Here is a 23,001-nt window from a genome sequence, read left to right on the forward strand (position 1 = left end):
CAGTAGTTGTCAGTGAATCAGGGAGCCATTAGTGAATATAGGTGTTTACTGATCCAGGTGTTACACTGTTGGTAAACACAGCGGGGACATCACAAGAGACAAAAATCCTGTGTTTACTCTGAGAATATTGGTTAAATATTGAAGCAACATTGAATCTTTTGTGTTCTAACCAATGGTGTCCCTCAGAGGACACTTTGTGTCTCAGCGATGACAGTTACATTTTGTCTTTTCTTTCATTCCCTGAAGTCTGATAGTTTTACCTTTATGATATGAAATATCTGAATAAGTACACATCATGTTTGCCTTTCTGAGTCTGGCTGCCTCACTCAGGATGCTTTTTTTTTGGTCTGGTTCCATCCATTTCCCTGAAAATTTCATGTCCTTGTTTTCACAGCTGAGTAATACTCCATTGTGTAAATGTACCACATTTTCTTTATCCATTCTTTATTTGAGGGGCATCTAAGTTGCTTCCAAGTTCTAGCTATTATGAACAATGCTGCTGTGAACATTGTATGTGCCCACTCATAAGTGAATATTAGATGTAAAGCAAAGGACAGCCAGACTACAATCCACAGCTCCAGAGAAGCTAGGTAACAAGGAAGACCCTAGGAGGGATATGCATGGATCATCTAGGGAAGGGGAATTAGATGAGATCTCCTGGGTAAACTGGGGGTAACAGGGTAGGGGGTGGGGAGTAAAGGGGATGAGATGGGAGATGAGAACATGAGGAAATGGAATGGTCAAGCAGGGAGAAGGACAGAGTGGGAGACCAATGGAAGAGAGATCTTGATAGAGTGTGTCACTATGGGGTTAGGGAGAAACCTGGAGCTAGGGAAATTCCCAAGAATCCACAAGGATGCCCCCAGCTAAGACTGCTAGCAATAGTGGAGAGGGAGCCTGAACTGGCCTTCCCCTGTGATCAGATTGGTGACTACCCTAACTATCACCATAGAGCCTTCATGCAGCAACTGCCAGAACCAGATACAGAGATTCAGCACCAATCACCAGGCTGAGTACTCTGGGAATCCAATCGAAGAGAGGGAGGAGGGAATATATGAGCAAGGGAGGTCAAGATCATGATGGAGAAATCTGCAGAGACGGCTGAACCAAGCTTGTGGAAACTCAGGAACTCTAGACCAACAGCTGTGGAGACTCCATGGGACCGAACAAGGCCCTCCGTATGTGGGAGACAGTGCTGAAGCTTGGGCTATCTGTGAGGCACCTGGTAGTAGGACCAGGGTCTATCCCTGGTGCAGGAACTAGCTATTGGAGCCCATTTGCTATGGTGGGATGTCATACTCAACCTTAATGCAATGGAGAGGGGCTTGGTTCTGCCTTGACTTAATGTGTCAGACTTTGTTGACTCCCCATGGATGCCCTTATCTGTTGGGAGGAGTGGATGAGGGGTGAGCTGGGGGGAGAGGTGTGGTGGGGTGAGGGGTGGGCTGGGGGGAGAGGTGTGGTGGGGTGAGAGGAGGGGTGGGGGGGAGAACTGTGGATGGAATGTAAAATGAAGTTAAAAATAAATTAAAATTAAAAAATAAAATATCTGGATACATTTTACAAGTTTCTATTTTAATTCATTTATACTTGTATAGGAGTCAATGTAATCAGTTTTAGAGGTTCTAATACCACCCCAAATCCTGTACCTGTTATTTCCTTCCTTTCTATTGTTGAGTCACATTCTCTGGTGTTGACACCTATTTATCAGGTGATGGATGTTTTTATCTGATAGACTGTCACTGTCCAGCAGAAATATAATATGCAGTACCCATGTGTGATCCACATGGATCACAAATTTGATAGGAGCCACATTTTAAATAGTAAAAGAAGATCAAAACAGTTTTAAAAATGTGCTTTAAACTAACATAACCAAAACACTCAAAAAGAAGTGTTAAATTGAATGTTTCTGGACAAAGTGTTTGGAATACAATGTGTGTTTTGTGCTGAGCAGCACATTTGAGTCTGCACTGTCCAAAGTTCCAAGGCCAGTAGCCGCTGTCCTGGTGGCTGGATCATACCGGTGTACTCTACCTTGGCATCTGGAAAGCTTTATTTATACCAAATTGTAATTGGAACTGCGCTTTTGTTTCCTGGACCACCCAAATCCTAATAATCACACAAAACTATATGAATTACAACACTGGCCAATGGCTCAGGCATATTCCTAGCTAGCTCTTACATCTCAAATTAGCCCATTTCTATAATTTTATGTTTACCACAGGCTTGTGGTTTGTTACCTCACATCCTCCTTCTTGGGCATCTGCCTGACTCTGCCTTCTTTCTCCCTGCATTCAGTTTAGTTTAACATGTTCATAGCATACAGGGGGGAAACCCACACCACCAAATTCCTAGTAAACCATTTTACGTTAATACGATCCAGATGATTTTCTACATTGTAACATGAGAGGGCCTGCTTTGTTTGTGGTTTCTGTCCTGCCCGGGCCCCCAGCCGTTTAGTCCCAATAAAAATCACACAGAGATCTCTATAATATAGTTATAAAGGTGATTGGACCACTAGGTCAGGCTACTTATTAGCTAACTCTCACATCTTGATTAACCCATTTTTTCTGATCTATGTTAGCCATGTGGCTCAGTACCTTTTTCAGTTGGAGCAGATCACATCCTGCTGCTTTGGTGATCTGGGCAGGAGTGGGAGGAACCAACTTCCTCCTCCCTAGAATTCTCCTGCTCTCCTTGCATCATTTCTACTTCCTGTCTGGTTTTCCCATCTACACCTCCTGCCCAGCCAATCAGCGTTTATTTAAAACATGATTGACTAAATACAGACAATTCTCCCTCACCACTACATTTGTTTTATTTTTTTCTCATTTGTCTTCATTTTGGCTGCTTGGCTATACTTTACATATCTGTTGTAAATTGTCTGAATTAAAGGAAGTAGGGTGCAGGTGTAGCTCAGAGGCAGAGCGCTTGCCTGGCATGCTTGAGGCTCTGGTGATCCCTGGTGGAACCACACTGAATGTAGCTGCTGAGTTGTCCCCACATGACGGTAAGCAGACATCCGGGAAAGCTGGTGCAGCGGTTCCTCGGGGGCGTCTCCCACTCTGCCCACCTCTCGGTCCTTTTCCTGTCCAACCTCAGCAAGCCCCTCAAGACAACCCTGTTTCTAAATCATTTAATAAATGAGAGAGCAGACAAGAGTGTGGCTGGTAGATCTTGGCACAACAAAGCAGGCCAGATATTATTTGGATTGGTCTTATCTAGAAAACATTTAATAAACTGGGGCAAATGAAAACAGAAGCTGACCAGATTCTATGGCCTCTCCTAAATCATAGAGCTGAGACAGCCAGACAGATTAACTACAGAGTGCTTCCTTTGTGTGCTCCTCTTGTATCACGAACTTAGCTTCTGAGGTCTGCTAGTCTTCCTTATTTCTGTATTTAATGCGTGTTTCATCCTCCCTAAACTACCCTTTCTCCTGCCTGCCCGAGCATTGAGGCCAACAAGATGATGTCATTACTGAAGCTCTCTTCATATCTTTTTTCTTTTGTCCTTGTATTTTGTTTATTGAAAGTAGATTCTTCTCTTATACAATACATCCCAACCACAATTTTCCCTCCTCCCTCCCACATTTCCTCTCCCTCAGAGCCACTCTCCCTTCAGAACAACTGTCTCCACATCTTAATATCACATGACTTATCTCTCTCTTTTGCTGCAGCCATGACCACACCCCAGACTGTAAACACCACGGCATGTACCATGGTAGCCTTGTTTCTGTAGCTGCAGCTGGCAGTGAAGCTGGTACCCAGTTGGTGCTCTGTGGATGTTTGCTGACCAATAATGGAAGTGGGCATTGGATGCCAGGTGATACCCTATGGTCTCATTCACTTTTTTCCATGCATAGTCTTTGACTTTATTGAGGTATAAATTTTTTCTCCTCCCCTCTCTTCCTCTTCAACCCTCTCCCATGGTCCCCATACCCAATGAGGTCATTTTCTGCTCTTGATGAAGAATGAGACACTTACAGGGGAGTGACTGAATAAATTGCCCAAGGTCACATGGCATATTAATGGTTTGCTGTTCAGAAATACCTCCAAATCTGTAAGAAAGATACACTTTCTTGTCTGTCAAAAAGAACCTTGAGGCCAAAGAAGTGAATTTGCCACAAGATGGCCAGGTAAGGGGGTGAACCTTTCCTGCCTGGAGACACTGTTGTTTCTGCTTAGCAATATTAAAAATACGCACTTGTGGACAAACAGTGCCTGCTGCTATGCACTGAGTGTATACACTACCTTGGTTTGACTCAATGCCCAGGGTGACTTAGTTAGGGTTCCCTGGCTGTAAAGAGACCTGTGATTAAGGCAACTGATAGAAGAACGCATTCAGTTGGGGGCTGGCTTACAGCTTCAGAGGGTTAGTCCATTACATTCATGGCAGGGAGTGTGCAGCATGCAGGTAGGCATGGTGCTGGATCAGTAGTTGAGAGCTTTACATCCTGATCCCCAGGCGGCAGGAAGAAACACTGGGCCTGATGTGGGCTTGTGAAGACTAAAAGCCCAGCCCAGTGACACATTTCCCCCAACAAGGCCATATCACCTAATCCTTCTTAAATAGTTCCCCAACTGGGGAGACCAAGCATGCAGACAGAATGGCCAACAGGGGCCATTCTCATTCAAACCACCACACTGGGCAAAGCATCAAGATTTACTAGACAAGAATAAAAAGCAAAAACAAAAACCTAGGAGCTTGAAAGATGTGGTTAAGAGTGCTTGCTGCTCTTGCTCCGGACCTGGGTTCTGTGGCTCACAAACACCTGTAGAGTCAGGTCCAGAAGCTCTGACACAGTCTTCGGGCCCCCATGGGCACTTGCATGCGCACAGAGCACATACAGACAAGCAGGCACACACACACACACACACACACACACACACACACACACACAGAAACAGTTTTGTATTTGTGTGAAATTAAAATAGTTTAAGAGAATGAACTTTTTTTTAACAATCCAAATCACTGTTTGCTTTAGCAACTAATTGCCCTCAAAATTGAAAAGCTTTACAACAATTATTAATGATACAGACTCAATAGCCCATTAATATTAAGCTCCACACTCAAGATCACGTTCTAAGTATGTGAAGTGGTTATGATCATCAGCTGATATGTTTTAAAAATAAACTTTGAAATGCTTTTTGAAAGGTCAACAGAGAATGCACTCATGAACTTGCTCTTTGATTAATAGTAAAATCCAGATTCTCCCATGGAGCTTGCCTTTCTCATCCAACTCTTCTGTTTCAAGCTCCGTGATGTCTTCTCATTTGAGCATTCTTGTCAAGAATATTTTCTTTTTCAATAGGAGAGAGAGCTATTGTGGAATCAGTGGAAAGGCTAAAGATGAGAAGCTGCAGGGTCCCCCCTCCAGAATGTTCTGTGCACGGAGCACTTCAAACATCAGAGCATACTGAGAACCCGAGAGTGCCAGCCTGAGGGTTTGTTCAGCTTCCGTTCAACTAACTACAGCTGACCTTGATGTCTCAGTTATTGTTCTACTGCTATGAAGAGACACCATGACCAAGGCAACTCTTACAAAGGAAAGTGTTTAATGGGGGTTGGCTTACAGTTTCTGATGGTTAATCTATTATCGTCATGGCAACATGGTGACAGGCAGGGAGTCTTGGTAATGGAACAGTAGCTAAGAGTTTTACATCCTGATCTGCGGGCAGATCCCCACCCCCGCCATTTCCTGGACCTGGTGTGGGCTTTTGAAACTTCAAGACCCACTCCCCAGTGGCACACCTCCTCCAACAAGGCCACACATCCTAGTCCTTCCCAAACAGTTACCAACTGGGGACAAAACATGCAAATATACGAGCTTATGAGCCATTCTTGTTCAAACCACCACACTTGGTAAAGTCTATCAAAATGTAAGACAACCAGGGGCTAGATTTAAACATAGGAAGGCACTGGGGTTTCTATTAGAGAGATTTTGGAAGTTGTTGACTTTTGGAGCTTTCTAGTGAAAAGGTAATATAGGGTTTGGCAATACTTTGAAATTTTTTGCTTAGACTGTCATTTGTATTTGCCTGAAAAGGGTATTTCTTTTTATCTTCTATTTCTATTAATAATACCAAATGGATTATAAATAGAAGTATAAAAGGGACCTAGAGACTTGAAACACAGGGAGAGGTTAGAAGTGTTTGCCTAGAAGTCAACTCTTAGTACTAAATACTATCTGTCTGTCATCTATCTATCTATCTATCTATCTATCTATCTATCTATCTATCTATCTATCTATCATCAATCCATCCATTATCTATCTATCTATCTATCTATCTATCTATCTATCTATCTATCTATCTATCATCAATCCATCCATTATCTATCTATCTATCTATCTATCTATCTATCTATCTATCTATCATCAATCCATCCATTATCTATCTATCTATCTATCTATCTATCTATCTATCTATCTATCTATCTATCTATCTATCATCAATCCATCTATCTGTCTGTCTATCGATCTATCTATCTATCTATCTATCTATCTATCTATCTATCTATCTATCTATCATCTATCTACCTAAACAAGCTTTAAGGGAGTCTGACCTCTCAGATGGACTAAACTCAAGGCATCTGCCTCATCACCAACCTGAGTGAGTTCTTGTGTAATTGTGATGCGAGCATGTGACAAGGACAAGAGGTGTGAGAGCCAAGGGGACTATGGTGTTCCTTCCAGAAAAGGAAACCCAGGAGTTACCTGTCTGGTATCTCACACCCCAGCATTCTCCTTCGCCAGATGCCACGCACTAACATAAAGAACCAGCAGTGTTTAGGTCCAGGACCTGGACAAATAACCAAATACTATATTTAATGCTCTCAAGAATCCTATAAAAATATGAAGATTACACACAATATAGAACCAAATGCTTCTAAGTATAAAAAGCCCTTATTTCCAGATATTTCTCTTCAAAAGTATTTTTTGTTTTCATGAATATTCCATAAACATAATCAGGGAAACGGAGCTGTAGGTCATAGGATCCTAAAAGACCCTCAAGATATAAACCTGATCTTGAGCTTCCTAGAACCAAAGTAAACTGAGAGCCAATCAATTACATGTGTCATATCTGCAAAAGCCCAAGGATGCCAAGACATACTAAGGAAAAACTTTTAGGGGCACAGCTGAGAACTTTCCAGATAGGTCTTCATGACTACTTCACGGGCTGCTGAAGCGGCCTCAACAATAATCCCTACAACAGAAAACTAGTTCTAGAGCGTGCGGGCTTTAAGCTTAGCTGACAATTGCTCACAGCTTTTCCTCATACAAACTCCTACCCAGGAGAAGAGTCAGCTCTTCCGGGAAGGCCTACTTGCATTCTAGTAGAGTCAAATTCATCTTGGAAAACAACACATTTGGCTTTCAATGAACAGACTCCCCTTTTTGTTTCTGCAAAACGAAGCATGAAAATGAAACCGGAAAGAGTTGGAAGTTGACTCTAAGCTAATATCCATTTATATTATGCCAGAGACTTTGCTAAACATTTTACAGGCACTGGAACATTTGCTCACTGAAATAGTTGCATTAGTACAAACTGATTTCTTTTTGAGATTTTTATTTTATGTGCACAGATGTTTTGCCCGCACGTGTGTACACCACATGTCTAGTGCTCATGGAGGCCATGGAAGCCCTCGGAAGGTTTTGGATACTGTTGATTGGAATTAGACTACCATGTGGAGTTAACCACCATGTGGGTTCTGGGAATTGAACCTGGGTCCTCTGGAAGAGCATCACATGACTTTAGCCACCGAGCCTTCTCTCCAGCTACAAATGCATTTGAACACTAAGTGATGGAGTTGCTGCTTTTGACTAGGAAAACAAAGGGAGAACTGGGATTTGAACCCAGAGCATTTAACGTTTAATACCAGGAAGGGATGGATGAAGTCAAGTGTCTGTGTGGATGTGGAAGATGGGAAACTGGACTCAGTTCTTGGGGATCAAGTCACCCTTGGACACACCAGAGTCCCAGCTAAGATACACGAGTTCTTTTTACTACCTTAATGCTTCTCCGAAGTGCTGCCAAAGGAAAGCTGGCAAGGGGGACACACTGCGGCTTACAAAACAGCGTAGCAACCAAGGAAGCTGACTTAAGCTGCATCCCAGTAACTGAGAGATGTCTTCATTGTAGCACATCTGTGAAGCTTGGTACCCACAATCCCACTCCCATAGAGAAAGGATGCCATTTTAGAAAATGTAGATTCTACTGAAAGGTAAAATGTTAATGATCAGCTCACAGCGATCCTAAGGTTTAAGGCTTGGTGACAGCGTCAACACTCTAGAGCCAGGCGTCCTGTTTCTTACACGGGGTGGTCCAGTGAGAAGGCAGCTTGGAGATGACCCATGGAAACTTAAGAGCCCACACCAGTATTAATCAGCCATGACTTCGCTTAATCTCTCCACATTACTTCCAGTCTTCCTTTGCGTTTTCAATATATATCTTGTTGTGAAGCGCTGAGCTAATACATCAGAAGGACAGGTCTTAATAGAGCTCAAACATGGCTGACATTTGGTTGCTGTAGAAACAACCTGTTGTATCTAACACCCAGCCCTTCTTACCCAGCACACCGAGAAGCACCACGGGGACACAGGGTCAATAAACGTCTCTGCTTCGAAAAACTTTACAACCCAAAGCGAAGGTGAAGGAAATAATTATGGTAACAAAGCAATAAAGAAAGATGAGGTCACAGACGTCAGCTGAGTCATGCTGTTCCGGAACACCAGGAAGCCACGTTCCGTCCACTTGGTAGTCATTATTCTGTGAGCAGAGACTTGGGGTGTTTAATCAAGTGGCCAGGGGAGTGGTGGGGAGAAGGGTTGTGTGACATGGTCCACGTGAGAGGAAAACAAACAGCAATGTCTTTTCAAGGCTGAGGGAAGAAATGAGTTGGCCTTGTGGCTTTTCTTGTAGTCTTTGTGATGAAGAAAGCAACCAGGAAAGGGAGGGCTGAAGTCAAGTGTTGGTGTGGAAAAGGAGAACGCAGACCAGTCCTTGGGACCCAAGACACCTTAGACACACCAGAGTCTTCAGCTAAGATATATGAGTCCCGTGGGTCCAGGTTCCATCACATCAAAGGGCAAAGAAACACAATACTCAATGGACCCAATTTCTTGTCTCCTGTGCCAAAGAAGGATATCTGGCACTCTAAAATAGCATTCTGATGAAATACCTAATTAAGTGCCTATGCCTAATAGTGGTGGTTCAGCAATTCCAAGTAGTTAAAGAATTCTATTTAGAATAGCAGTATTTTTAGATTTTAATCATTAATCTTTAACATTAAAATAGGAAAGAAACAAAAATAGCATTTCTATTGAATATAAATGTGTCAGTAATTTGGGAAGATTTCCTGTGACTAAGTTAAAAACATCCCACTAACGTATTATATAATGTTTGTGAAGCGGCATACCTGGCAGAGAGCGGAGCATGGCTTCAAACCCTGTGTGTGGTTTGGTGAATGAGCAGCAGAGACACAAAACCATGCAGGTGGCATGTGCAGCACAGCGTCAGACACTGCAAGGGACCCGACAAACAGGTGTCGTGCTTCTGAAATCCACGAAGTCTATTTTCTTCTCCAGTTTCTATGAGTTACAACTATAGCCCATATTTCAGACACAGACCTGTTCATGTTAACATAGGCTGCAATCACTGTAACTGTGCAGTATCTCGGTTCATTACATCAAGCACAAGGCACTCTGCCCTCACCGCACAGGACAAAGCCAGCTTCTCCCAGGATGAGGGCTCATTAGCCTTGTTCACGCACAGTGCCTGCTAAAGGGTGGCTGTGCAGACAGTATGCTTACTTATTTCTGGAAGTTCTCAGCAGGGAGGGCCGAATAAAAGGTTTCTTCTTAAACTCAGAAATAGCTAGGTAATTTCTTTTCCTGGGCGCCGTGATTCATTGGGCTCAACTAGATTTAAAGGTCTCTCTCACGGCTCAGGATTGCACAACACCGCATTTGCTGCAGTATGGGGAGGCTAGGGCCAGGGAGGGAGAAGACAGGGAAACTTTAGCATAGATTATGCTCAAATGTTCTGGCTCATTTAACACAGCTCTAGGGTAAAATGATATTCATTGCTCTTGATTCCCTGAAAATGTGTATGAGCCATGTGTGCTGTGCACACCTTTAGCCCAGCACTTGGGAAGCAGAGGCAGGTGGATATTTGTGAGTGCAAGACGGTTCTGGTCTACAGAGTGAGTTCCAGGTCAGTCAGAGATCTGTAAAGAAACCTTGTCTCAAAGCAAAACAAAACAATATGTATTTTGTGTGTGTGTGTGTGTGTGTGTAAACAGATACAGATATAGTAACAGGTGTAAAAGTATTAGCGAGCAATCAGAACATGGCATTACAGAAAGGGAACCCTTGTCCCGACTCAGGTATCACAGGAAGTACACGTGGCTAATAGCCTCAGTTAGTCAGGTGGGCAGAAATCGTCTTCTTTAGTTTCTGGCATCTCAAGTAGTGTTTTTGATTGGATGGTGGAAGGTGGTCTTTTGATTCCATCAGGGTTTGGTGGGTGACAGGAAAGACCATTAAGAAAGGGAGCCTGGATACTGTTTGAGCTGATGAACATGGCTGACTGTCCCAGGCGGACACCAACAAAGAGGAACGGGATCAGTGAAAACACGTCTTGCTATATATTATAGACACGGCTGTGAGCAAAGGAAGTCTTGCTAGTTTTAGCCATCTTATTTTCAGTTTTATAATTCACATACAATATACTATGTATACGGATCCAACAGAACAAAAACAAATGTCACTTCAAGGCATGATCTTGAGCACAATCCTGCACTCACTGTAGCTGTTGCTGAGACGTGAGTGTGACGTTTGCCAGGGCTCCTTGCCCTGTGGCAAGTGCACCTGTAACCATTGTGTCCCGCGGGGGCTGAGAGCAGGGAAGCGCCCTGCCAGTGAATGGTGGGTCTTGGGTCTGAGAGTAATAACTTCAGCTACATCTTTATGTAGTTTCACTGAAGTAATCAGCCATGCAACCTGACCTGCCTAACGGAGTTCAGGCCATGAGCTTAAAAAAAAAAAAAAAAATGAAGTGTGCCAGGTGGCACCGTGGAATTTATTTGTGTTCATGATGTACACACATAATTAATACATAAAACAACACACATTCAAAATGACCATGTGTAGTGTGGAAAAGGACTGGTCCCAGTTCAGTTACACAAACGGTAACTCCACTCAGAAACGAGTCTCCTAGCTTAAGTCTGCTTTTCTCCCCCAGGCCCCAAGGACACACAGTTTAGTACAAACGTTTTTACTGTTTTGTTATTGTCAGATACATGATGCTTATCAATTCCCAGGAAATAAATGAAATTAACAAAAAGTCCTATGACAAAACTATATTTTCACAGAATAATCTGATGAGATTACCGTGGACCAATACAGGAAACAATTGCATTGCTTTCTTGGGTTTCATTTCTTTACAAGTATTTCCCACACCTGTGTGTGTGTGTGTGTGTGTGTGTGTGTGTGTGTGTGTGTGTGTGTGTGTGTGTGCGTGCACGCATGCAAGGATTCATTGATTTCTTTGTTTTTACAGGGTATAATTCTGTATGACATACACACACATACACATATAGCCTTATTTATACCAAGATTAAAGTCAAGAATTAATATTTAAGAAGGGATAAATGGAATTATTCTTCAGTATAAAAATGTCTGGTCCATTTGAGCATTATTGCCCTTGTTGCTTTGTTTTTACTGGAGATGACGGAACGCACCCAGAGCTCCCTGCTTTTGTACAATTTAGTTGTGTGTTTGCATCTATCAGTGTGTCTGGACATCCACCAAAACTATCCTGATCTAGTCTTTAAAAAACAAAAAGTGAAACCGCATAAATAAATAAATCTACCTAAGAGGTACAATAAATAGGCTTCTCCACAGGAATAAAGAGTATTGTAACATAAAGCCCTCTAGTACTACGTGATTAAGCAACAGTTTTGAATTTCCAAAGTCTCCAAATATAGCTTTAAATTTGGTTGGTCTGGTTGCTGGTGGAACAGCTGGCAGAAAGAACACATTTCTATCGTTCTCATCCTTTCAAAACGAAGCGAGAGGGACACAGCTGTACGGTTTGCCTTTGGAATTTACCTAGGTGTACCATCATTAGTTTTTGACTTTTGCAAAATTGTAGAACATACATTTTAGGGATTAAAAAGTAGTGCAATCCCTTCCATTCTGTGGTGGCTTGGTCTCTGGTCCTGCTGGGCAGAGGGAGTCGGTTAGAAATTCTGCTGTCTCCTCTTCTTCGCGTCCATGGCATCCAGGATGGGCTGCCTCTTCGCACTGTATCTTTGATGCAGCTCTTCAATCTCCCGTTCCATCATGGGGTCCAGTGCTTTTAGCCGCATCTGTAGTTCTTCTAAACTTAGATTTTTTAACTAAATGCAGAAAAAAGAAATTAATACTGTAAAATAATCTAAAATATATTAGAAATCTAATGAGTTTTTAAATAGGTATTTCAGAAAATTCATTACACCATCTTAGAAGCATGGTCAACAATTAAAGCATGAATTCTTTCCCTGAAGAACCCACAAGCTACACCTTGCAGAAACCTCAAGTAACCCACAGCAGAGCGATCACTGCCTGCACTGTTATGGAGGGCTGAATGATAAAACAGGAAGATGAAGAATGTGCCGTTGTCAACAGCAGCTGTTGGGGTGATGCTCTGGGGACAGTCACAGGGTGCTGTGGAAAGCCAGCATCGATGGGACAAGAGTGGGGCAGACAGACACAGGCTCAGGCAACAGTTTCACCCTTATTTTACCAAATGCCGAAAATGTCAGCTCTTAAACAGAGTTACATTATCTAGAATATTTTTACCCTGAGTGTTTTGATAAAATGGCACTGTGATTCAAACAAACAAACAAACAAACAAACAAACAAACAAACACAAAGCTGGTTCAAACTGCACTGTGTAAGTTCTGCTCTGGGTGTGGCCAACTTGAGAATGAAATGGCAATGAGATTTTACGGGGCACACTACAGTCTGGCCTTGTTGGCTTTAGGGGACAGCAGCACAGTCCTTACTGCTTTTCACTGTGACCTCAGCAAAGATCACCTGTTCTGCTGTATAGAAGGACCTAGAGCACTCTGGTGCCTAACTGTATTTGTTTGTTTGTTGTAACAGGAAGCTATGGGTCATCTCCTGAAAAGCACAGTCGGACGTCGTCAGGGCTACAGGCTGCTCTGTATCACACACACACACACAGTCGTCAGGGCTACAGGCTGCTCTGTACCACACACTCATTCACAGTCAGCTTTTACCCAATCAATGTTTAAAAACAAACCCTAAACTGGCCCTGTAAGTGTGTAGATGTTATTCTTTGCTGTCACTTTAAGAGCTAACCACGCCCACTTCTAGCCACTTCTGACCTCGACACCATCTTGGCTTCTCTCTTTCCTGTCCGTCTCTTGCCGTGTGCACACGTGTTTTTTATCTCTCTCTATGTTTGTCTATGTCTCCCTTTCTTTAAGTAATAAATGTTTAGCTTTATGTATAGCCTTATGTCCACGCCCGGGGACCCTGCACTGCTCTGGTGGCAGCCTCTGCCTGGCTGCAAGCTGCCTGGGCCATCCCAACATCATTATTTTTAAAAAGAATAATAGTAGAGGCACTTGCTCCAAGCCTGAGGTGTAAATTGGGTTCCTTGAACACACATGGTGGGAGGAGGAAACCAAATCTTTTGTATCCCTCTGACTCCCACATAAGTGCTGTGGCAATCAAGCATATGGTTCCCTACTCCCAAATAATATAAAACCCCTAAAACCATGCCCTTCCTGATTACATTAGTAGTAGTTAGGTTTTAACAGAGAAGAGAGACCCCTGTTAAACACGATTCCAGATTGCTATGAAGTCCAAGGCATGCGGGGAACAGACTCCCACGGGAGTACAGACCACACTGGTCCTGACAGAGAAAGCATCTCAGCAGTCTGAGCCCCATGCAAGAGCAGGCTCTGCCTGCCTCAAGTGAGTCTATGCCGAACTCGCAGGTCTCAGAAGAGGCTGCACGGTGCGTATGGAGCAGGGGTGAGGACAGCAGCCACAGGTGCCTGGACTCTGAGAAGCTGATATCCTGGAAACCAGGCACAGCCGGCCTGGACTCTGAGAAGCTGATATCCTGGAGCAGGGACTTACATGAGCGCATGCAGACTTAGTTTGAAAATGACAAAACCTAAAGCTCATTTTTTTTTTTAAAGAAGCTAACTCCCTAGCTGTTTTATGAGTCAAAGCTAGAAAACACTCTTGCTGCTTAGTCACCGAAACAGGAGGCTGGAATAGCATTTCGCACCGATCCTCCAGTTTACTCACCATACCTGGCCCGAAGTGACTCCTGCTTCCTCAAATCAAACTTACTCTCAGCCAAAAAAAGGTTCTGAGGATACCGCGAATGAGTCACAGGAGACAGCTCCAAAAACATGCCGGGAGGAACACTGCTGTGGGAGGATCTGGGGCGGGCACCACCGGCCATGGGAAACCAGCCCCACTGGGCTGCGCTGGACAGAACAAAATAACCTCCCTGGCTTTATTGCTTTTTTTTTTTTTTTAAGGAAGAGTCTTTCTGTACAGTCTCAAGTTTACCTTGTATATGTTAGGCTAGCCTCAAGTTCAAGATTCTCCTGCCTCAGGCTCCTCAATACCCCGTGGACCCAGCTTTTAAACTACGCTATAATGTACATTTGCACACCACTCGTAGTAGTATATGGTTTCCCCATTAATTACACATTTGTTCCGTGCTTAGTTCTGTTCAAATCATGGTGGGGATAAGAAATTTGTACAATGAAGCTAAAAACTCTCTGAACTATACAAACATGTAACATGCACCCACATCTCTGATGACAGATGTACCCAGGAGCATAAGAACAGACAGGAGGACCAATGGAACCAAACAGAAGACCTAGATATCAATCCACACATCTTCCAACACCTGATCTTTGATAAAGAAGCAAAAAAAATCAAATGGAAAAAAGAAAGCATATTTAACAAGTGGTGCTGGCATAACTGGATATCAACATGTAGAAGAATGAAAATAGACCCATATCTATCACCATGCACAAAATTCAAGTCCAAATGGATCAAAGACCTCAGCATAAAGCCAGCCACACTGAACCTTATAGAAGAGAAAGTGGGAGGTACACTTGAACGCATTGGCACAGGAGACCACTTCCTAAATAGAACCCCAGCATCACAGACACCGAGAGAAACAATTAACAAATGGGACCTCCTATAACTGAAAAGCTTCTGTAAAGCAAAGAACACGGACAACAAGACAAAACGACAACCTATAGAATGGGAAAAGATCTTCACCAACCCCACATCAGACAGAGGTCTGATCTCCAAAATATACAGAGAACTCAAAAAATTGGACACCAAAAGATCACATAATCCAATAGAAAAAATGGAGTACAGATCTAAACAGAGAATTCTCAACAGAGGAATCTAAAATGGCTGAAAGACACTTAAGGAAATGTTCAACATTCTTAGTCATCAGAGAAATGCAAATCAAAACAACTCTGAGATTCCATCTTACACCTGTAAGAATGGCCAAGATCAAAAACACTGATGGCAACTTATGCTGGAAAGGTTGTGGGGAAAAGGGAAACTTCTGAATTGCTGGTGAGAATGCAAGCTGGTACAACCCCTTTGGATGTCAGTGTGGCGATTTCTCAGAAAATTAGGAAACAACCTTCCTCAAGACCCAATAGTACCACTTTTGGGTATATATTCAAAGGATGCTCAATCGGGCCACAAGGACATGTGCTCAATTATGTTCATAGCAGCTTTGTTTGTCATAGCCAGAACCTGGAAACAACCTAAATGCCCCTCGATCGAAGAATGGATAAGGAAAATGCGGTACATTTACACATGGAGTACTACCCAGCAGAAAAAATAACGCCAGCTTGAATTTTGCAGGAAAATGGATGGAGCTAGAAAACATTATTTTGAGTGAGGCAACCCAGACACCAAAAGACAATTATCACATGTACTCACTCATAGGTGTTTTTCAAACATAAAGCAAAAGAAAGCCAGCCTACAAACCACAATCCCAGAGAACTTAGACAACAATGAGGACACTAAGAGAGACTTACATAGATCTAATCTACATGGGAAGCAGAAGGTATAGAAAGACAAGATCTCCTGAGTAAATTGGGAGCATGGGGACCTTGTGGGAGGATTGAAGTGGGGAGGGGAGAGGAAGGGAGGGGAGCAGAGAAAAATGTAGAGCTCAATAAATATCAATAAAAAGAATTAAAAAATGTAACATTGTTCTGTAAACCCAGCATGGACATGGATTCACACCTCTGAAGACAGATGTCCCCAGAACATCTATGTAGTGCAATTCTACTTCAGTGTTCTCTGTTAACAAAGACTCATTTTTATTATTTTAAGCCATGTATCTGCATGTGACTATGTGCACTGAGTTCCTATGCCCTTGGAGGTCAGGGGCATCAGAGTGCCCTCGAGCTAGTTCCTGGCAGTTGTGAGAACCTCACAAAGGCACCAGGAACTGAACTCACGTTCTCTGCAAGAGCGCAAACGTGCCTAACGGTCCAGTCAGCTCCCCAGCCACTCTGGTGTTCTAGTTCCCTACAGGCCAATCTTTCCCATCTCTGAAGGTCTACACCACACAATTTAAACAACAGAATTTGGTATCTGATTCCAGAAAGTGTTTTCTAATTAAGTTATGTCCGAGTTTCATAATCGTACTCCAGATAGTCTAATTCTTTTTTCATTATAAGACTATACACTTCTAGAACCTCCCGGCTCACCGCTGAAAACCACGACACACAAGTGGGTAGTAGTAAGAACACAGGGTTCAGAGGGATTAATCACCTTAGGTCAACATAGCAACCCGTCATGTAAAGTAAGCAGCTACCCCAACTATAAAATCTCTTACATTAAGACTCTCCCTGTGGATGTCTTGTCCTTCCTTTACTGGGGCAAATCGCCAGTAGTTAGTAAATGTTAAATTATGACAAGGGATTGAATTCAAGGAAAGAAGAAAAATTCTCTTTTAACAGATTTTATGCTTCCAATGTATACAATTTATGAATGTGTACAGATTACGAGCAGGCCTGTGGTGCTGAAGAACCGTTACGTAGCACTGCCCAGGAACTATGTCCACTGTGACATAATTAACAAGGCACCTGCAGTCTTTGTCCTAGTGATGAAGTTGCCTTACTTGGAACAGGGCATTTTACAGATGCACGGCTTCTGACGTAGAGGTCTAGGGTCTCAAAGAAGCTTCCCTCGATGACAAGTTCTCATTATCAACACATGAAAGATATCTTCACCACTAATCTGTGCTACATAATAGCTTTCTCCTTCAGAAATCTTCATCCAAAAGCAACCTCTCACGTCTTTTCCTGCTACCACGGGGTGTATATTCTTCTATGTGTGCAATCTACTGAGAACTAGAGACGGTACTAAATAACTTTACAAAGCTTACCCTAGAGCAGGCTGCTGCTGAAAGCCTGACATGAGAGGACGGGGCGTGGGTGGGGTGAGGTGCATCCTGTCCCTTTGGCCTGTTTGTTTTAAGTCTGAGCTTTGGATTGGAGCCTTGTACGGCTGGGTTATTGAAAACGACTTCTGCAGAATAAACAGCTAGCTATGTCCTCAGGTTAGGCTGTTGGGGAACTTCAGAGACTCCTTTATTAAACAGTTATTTAGATTTCCTGTAGACCGAGCACTACAGACAAAGACATGAATAAAAGGCTGCTCACAAGCTTGCAACTTAGCTGGCAAGGAGGGACCACACAGAGAGCTCACCAGAGCGCGGGAAAGCTGGAAACGGTAGCAGGGCTGTGTACATGATGCACACATGTGCGTCATCTTTGGAGGGGCTGAGCAGGCTGCACAGAGTTAAGAAGAAAGAGGAACAGTAGACGAGAGAGGAGGGGTGGGTGGGGGGAGGCAAAACGGATGGCTATGGTTCTTAAGGGTAACTATAAAACTTCCACAACATGAAATGTTACCTATGAAATGATCATAGATGAAATCTAGAGAAATTTCTTAAATAGCAAATCGATTATCATGGAGGGAAAGATAGTAGATCCACCATCAGCATTTAGCGGCCCACTGGGAAGCTGGGGATGAAAGAGCAGAGGGGAGAGGATGGGGAGAGAGGTACTGAGAACTGGCAGGTGTCTTCATTGACTGGCTGGAAGCACAGGTAATCAGCTGTGTTTGGTATCAACAATAAAGGCAGGGAAGTGACTTTAGTCTCAGTGAGTTAGAGGTGGGAAGAGGGCATTGAGGTGAAATCACCAGAGAGGAATTGTTTATTCGGGGTTTGGGACACAGACTTCGGGAATCAGCAGCACTTAAGACAGAACTGAAGCCTACGATGGAGGAAGTTATATGGGAGAAAGGATTCTCCCCTGATCGTACGATCTGTAGATGGTCTTGACACTAGAGCTTCCACACCTTGGTGCAGCCAGAGCTTTGTCAGTCAGCTGTCTGTCACTGTGACAAAACCCGAGACAGACAACGTAAGGGAGGTGCACGGGTGTAGAGCCTGTGGTTCCTGGTCACTGGGCTCACGGGTTTAGAAGCTGTGATTCCCAGCAGCTGGGTTCTGTGTTTCTGGACTTGTGGTTATGCAGAACAGAACGGTGGGAGGCATTGTGAAGGAAAGCTGCTCACTTCACTGTGGACAGAGCACAGAGGGACACAGGAGACCCTTTAAAACATACCTGCTGTGGCCTCCTTCCTCCTAACAGCCCACCACCTATAACTAATCAATGAGGGGTGTAGTCGACTATTGCCAAGTGCCCACCACCTATAACTAATCAATGAGGGGTGTAGTCGACTATTGCCACGTTGCTGCACAGCGGGCCTGCCAGAGGAGTAGCTCAGCTGCGGAGGGGTTTTGGAAGAAAACAAAACAAACTGCTTAGTAGATGAAATCAAGCCAGGTGGGCGGGGGTGGAGACCTTCTGGGCCTGTGGACTTGGGATCCAGGTTGGGCACCAGATGTAGTCTATTACAATGAAATAGTCCCACACTGGCTCAGAATGGAGTATAATAAAGGATTCTTTATTTAGGGGTTGACAGATAGATCAGCAGTCTGCTGTATGAGCGGGGAACAGGAACCAAATCCACAAATCCAGCAGCCAGGGGGCTTGCCCACGCCTCTACCTCTGCACATATGGTACTCAAGACCACGCTCAAAGTGGGCCAGCTTCTCAAAGACCATTGGCTGAGGGAGTTCCCACAGCATGGGGCAAGATATACAAATAATAACAAAGTTAGACTGATTTCTGAAATCAGGTAAATTAAATTGCACGAACCTGGGAGAAACAAATTTTGCTATTTGCTTCTGTGTCGTTGCAAGTTGTGGTCCTCCCATTCAACCACATCGGTGACCGGCACTCAGCTACCGTGCTGATAAGTCTGTGGGAGAAAACCCCAAACTTATCTTTTTACTTCTCTCTCCCTCCCCCCGGCATGCCTCTCTTTGAAGCAAGCTCAGGTATAGGACTTTTCTCCTGTCTGGCCTGGAAGGACATAAAAAGCCCACAAACCAGTTATGACCATTTAATTTTGGTGAGAGGATTATCCAGCACAGTATCAAGGTATGTATTTCTGACCTGTTAGATCTCAAATATTTAAAGTAACATTTTGTGCTTTTCATTAAAAACTGAAAGATTTTCTTGGGTGGCTTTACAGTGGGAGACAAGAATGCAGAAGAGTGGAAACAGGTTCACGGCTCCATTAAAGGTTAAATACTTTCATCCCACAAGTGTGTAAGTATCTGAAATGAAATTTCATGGGATATTTGGTTATGTTTCCACGTAGCAAAAGTCTCCCCAACAGGGCCTACAGGGAAGTTAATGCCATGACATCAGGGCTATTGAGAAATTCCCAGGGTCTCTAAGCCAAGCTGAACCACCCAGAGAACGTCTACAGAGGAGAACCTTGGAAAGAACATTTGAAATGGGTAAAGAGAACTGTCCTTTTCTTAGGCTTCAGGTTAGCTGGCTAGTTTCTGTTTTAAGTAAGACTTTCAGGAAAAGCCCATGACTTTTAACAACAACAGACAGAAGGCCACATAGGTATCTGCTCATTAAATAAAAATGTCAAAAGTACTTCGTAAATCAGCAGTACAAACAACTCAGTGATGTAAAAGTTGAAATGAAAAATAAGGTTAAGAGAAAATGGGGGGGGATACAAAAAGAGAAAAAGGAACATAAACTTAAGTCACCCTACTGATAATTCTGCAGTCTAAACTGTCAACAATTAGGGTTATTCCTGAATATAAGAAAACCTGAACATTGTTATAACTGCTGACCAGGAAGCGCTGGCAGATCTTTAAATTACACATTTATTTTACTCTCCAAACTAAAATATCAGATTTAAATAACAAGACGGAATTACTTTCTAAAATAATTTTAACCATCTTGGGGAGAAAAATCCTTGGATTTTTTTATATTATGTTTATCAAACATATTTTTAATTACTGGAGATATTCTTAAAAGTCTTAAAAAAAGCAACAGATATAATGAATATAAAGACTTCAAAAACGTTTATTCATTTACTTATTTTGCATATATCTGAGTGTGTAGAGGTCGGAGGACAACATGCAGGACCTGGTTCTCTCTTTCTAACATCCTGGTCCTGGGCCTGAACTCAGGTTGTTACGCTTGCTGTCAGGCGGCACGGGTCTTTACCCACTGAGCCACCTTGCTAGCTCAATTACAAAGTTTTCAAGTGTATAAATGTGGTAACATTTCAAGCTTAATGGGTTTACGAGTTGTTGGCATAATCAATATGTCAGAATAAATGAGACACCACTACAATGAAGCAGTCTTGCACGTAAATAAATGTTAGTATGTTTAGTCAAATAGTCCATCAAGAAAATACTGTACAAGGTTTATTGTGTTTACTGGGAAAACAGACTCTTCCTAGCAACTGTTTAAACAAAGCTCACAGATGCTCCAGACATTATTAGTGGCCTGTGATTAAAAAAACATGAACTGCTAATACTGTACCCTGAGTCATCTATTTTCCCATCTGCTAGCAATTCTACCGATATGAACTACCAACAGAATGCCTGACAACAATAATTTCCTATGGTAATTTCAATGTAGGATTGCCTATAGCATTTTGTAAGATTTATCCACACATGCCTCAGACAGTTCCAAGTTGTTTATGGCTTGGAGCAACACGCACCTTTCCCCCTTACGACTCCATCTGAGACACAGCTCTTACTTCACTGCTCAGAATCTGTATGCAGTATCTGTCACACTTACTTCCCCAAGGGAAACAAACCAAGGCCTGGTGAGCATAGGTGAGCCACCCACCAGCCTACACATGTCTGTGAGGCCAGTGGGGTGCAGTTGGGAATTTGAAGCATCAGTATATTTTTTTATGGCTAATTTTCTAGCACTGAGGACAAAGGGGATGACACATTAGTGTCACGTGACAGCCAGCTGTGGTGGTGCACGCCTTTAATCCCAACACTCTGGAAGCAGAGGCAGGTGGATCTCTGCGTTTGGGAGCAGCTTGCTCTACAGACCAAGTTTCAGGACGGCCAGGCATAGACAGTGAAGGGAGCCACTGAAGACAGAAAGCTGGTGAAGATATGACTGGAAACTCCATGTTCCAGCCCCAGCAGCAGAGCTATTAGCTTTGGCCACATGTTTCTGGTTTTAGAGTCAGGGATAGAAGAAAGGAGCTATACAGTCTCCCCCGCAATGAAGGAAAGCTGCTGAGGCCAGGCATGTGCCAGGGGTGTCCCTGCATGGAGGCCAAGAAATGTCATTGTATGAAGCTGTGAAGGAGAAGGCTGAATTGCCTTAGAGGTCCCAAGATGTTGGAGATGCCAGAGCCATGGGATCCCTGCAGAGGAGAGTTGCTAACAGGAAACGGAACCAGCCCAAGAGAAGCAAGTGTGCTGCAATCAACAAAGCTGAAAAAACGTTGGAGATCTGAAGATCATTTTGACATCAGACATAGAGATGCAGAGATGGGAGTTTGCCCGGTGGTTTTTGGTCTTGCTTTGGTCCAGTATTTCCTTACTATGCTCCCTTCCTTCCTTTTGGAATGGAAAAGTATATCCTGTGCCATTATATGTTGGAAGTGTGTGATCTGCTTTTTGCTTTTGATTTTATAGAGGATTACAGTTACGAGATAACATGAATCTCAGAACAGACTTTGAACTTTTAGATATTGCTGAGACTGTGATAGATTATGGGGACGTTTGAAGTTGGACTAAATGCATTTCTGCATTATGGTATGGCTACAAGTCTACCAGGGAGTGGAATGTGGTTTAAAAGAAAATGGCCCCAAAGGGAGTGGCACTGATGGAGGCGTGGCCTTGTTGGAGTAGGCGTGGCCTTGTTGGAGGAAGTATGTCCCTGGGGGTGGGTTTTGAGGTTTCAGATGCTCAAGCCAGGCCCAGTGTCTCACTTTCTTCCTTCTCCAGCACCGTGTCTGCCTGCATGCCACCATGCTTCCCACCATGATGACAATGGACTAAATCTCTGAACCGAGAGCCAGTCCCCAGTTTTCCTTTGTAAGAGTTGCCATAGTCACAGTGTCTCTTCACAGCAACAGAAACTCTGAATTACTGTATTCTCGTCACAAGTGATCCAATGAAATGGCTGTATATGTTTTCCTCTAGACCAGCTGTTTAGTGAAATAAATATTTCTCTCCACAGCCTTTGAGACAGATTCCATATTTTACCAATAGAAATATGATCTGAGGAAACCCGTAGTAAGCAATGTCCCCGTCACACACGCAGGACTTTGCTCAGGTGTCCAAGGATGGTCTGGTGCTAGGTGAAGCGAGGACGAAGCAGGTGGATTAGACTGGCGAGCAGTGTCACACTGTCTTCCTCTGGAAAGGTCTTGGCCACACATTTGAGAAAGGAATAACAGAATTTGAGTTGCACTCTTTAGTTGCAATTGACACCATTCCCTTTTATGTTTTTCAGTTTCTACTAAGTAGTTTTGTCTTAAAAATAATC

The 23,001-nt window shown here is 43.3% G+C and overlaps 1 protein-coding gene across 4 annotated transcripts in view; it reads right to left on the bottom strand.

The window, feature by feature from the left end:
• Positions 1-11,056: 11,056 nt before the first annotated feature.
• Stk3 (serine/threonine kinase 3) overlaps positions 11,057-23,001 on the bottom strand; it is a 224,827-nt gene continuing 212,882 nt past the window's right edge. For 2 of the 4 annotated variants that reach the window (XM_085679124.2, XM_085679123.2), the window contains exon 10: positions 11,057-12,405. In XM_085679124.2, the coding sequence (XP_085535250.1) occupies positions 12,247-12,405 (159 nt within the window). In that variant the 3' untranslated portion in view covers positions 11,057-12,246. The remainder of the gene's footprint in view (positions 12,406-23,001) is intronic. The other 2 variants (XM_085679122.2, XM_085679125.2) reach the window with 1 other exon arrangement.

Source organism: Myodes glareolus, chromosome 19 (assembly GCF_982192425.1).
Source record: "Myodes glareolus chromosome 19, mMyoGla1.1, whole genome shotgun sequence".
Lineage (NCBI taxonomy): Eukaryota > Metazoa > Chordata > Mammalia > Rodentia > Cricetidae > Myodes > Myodes glareolus.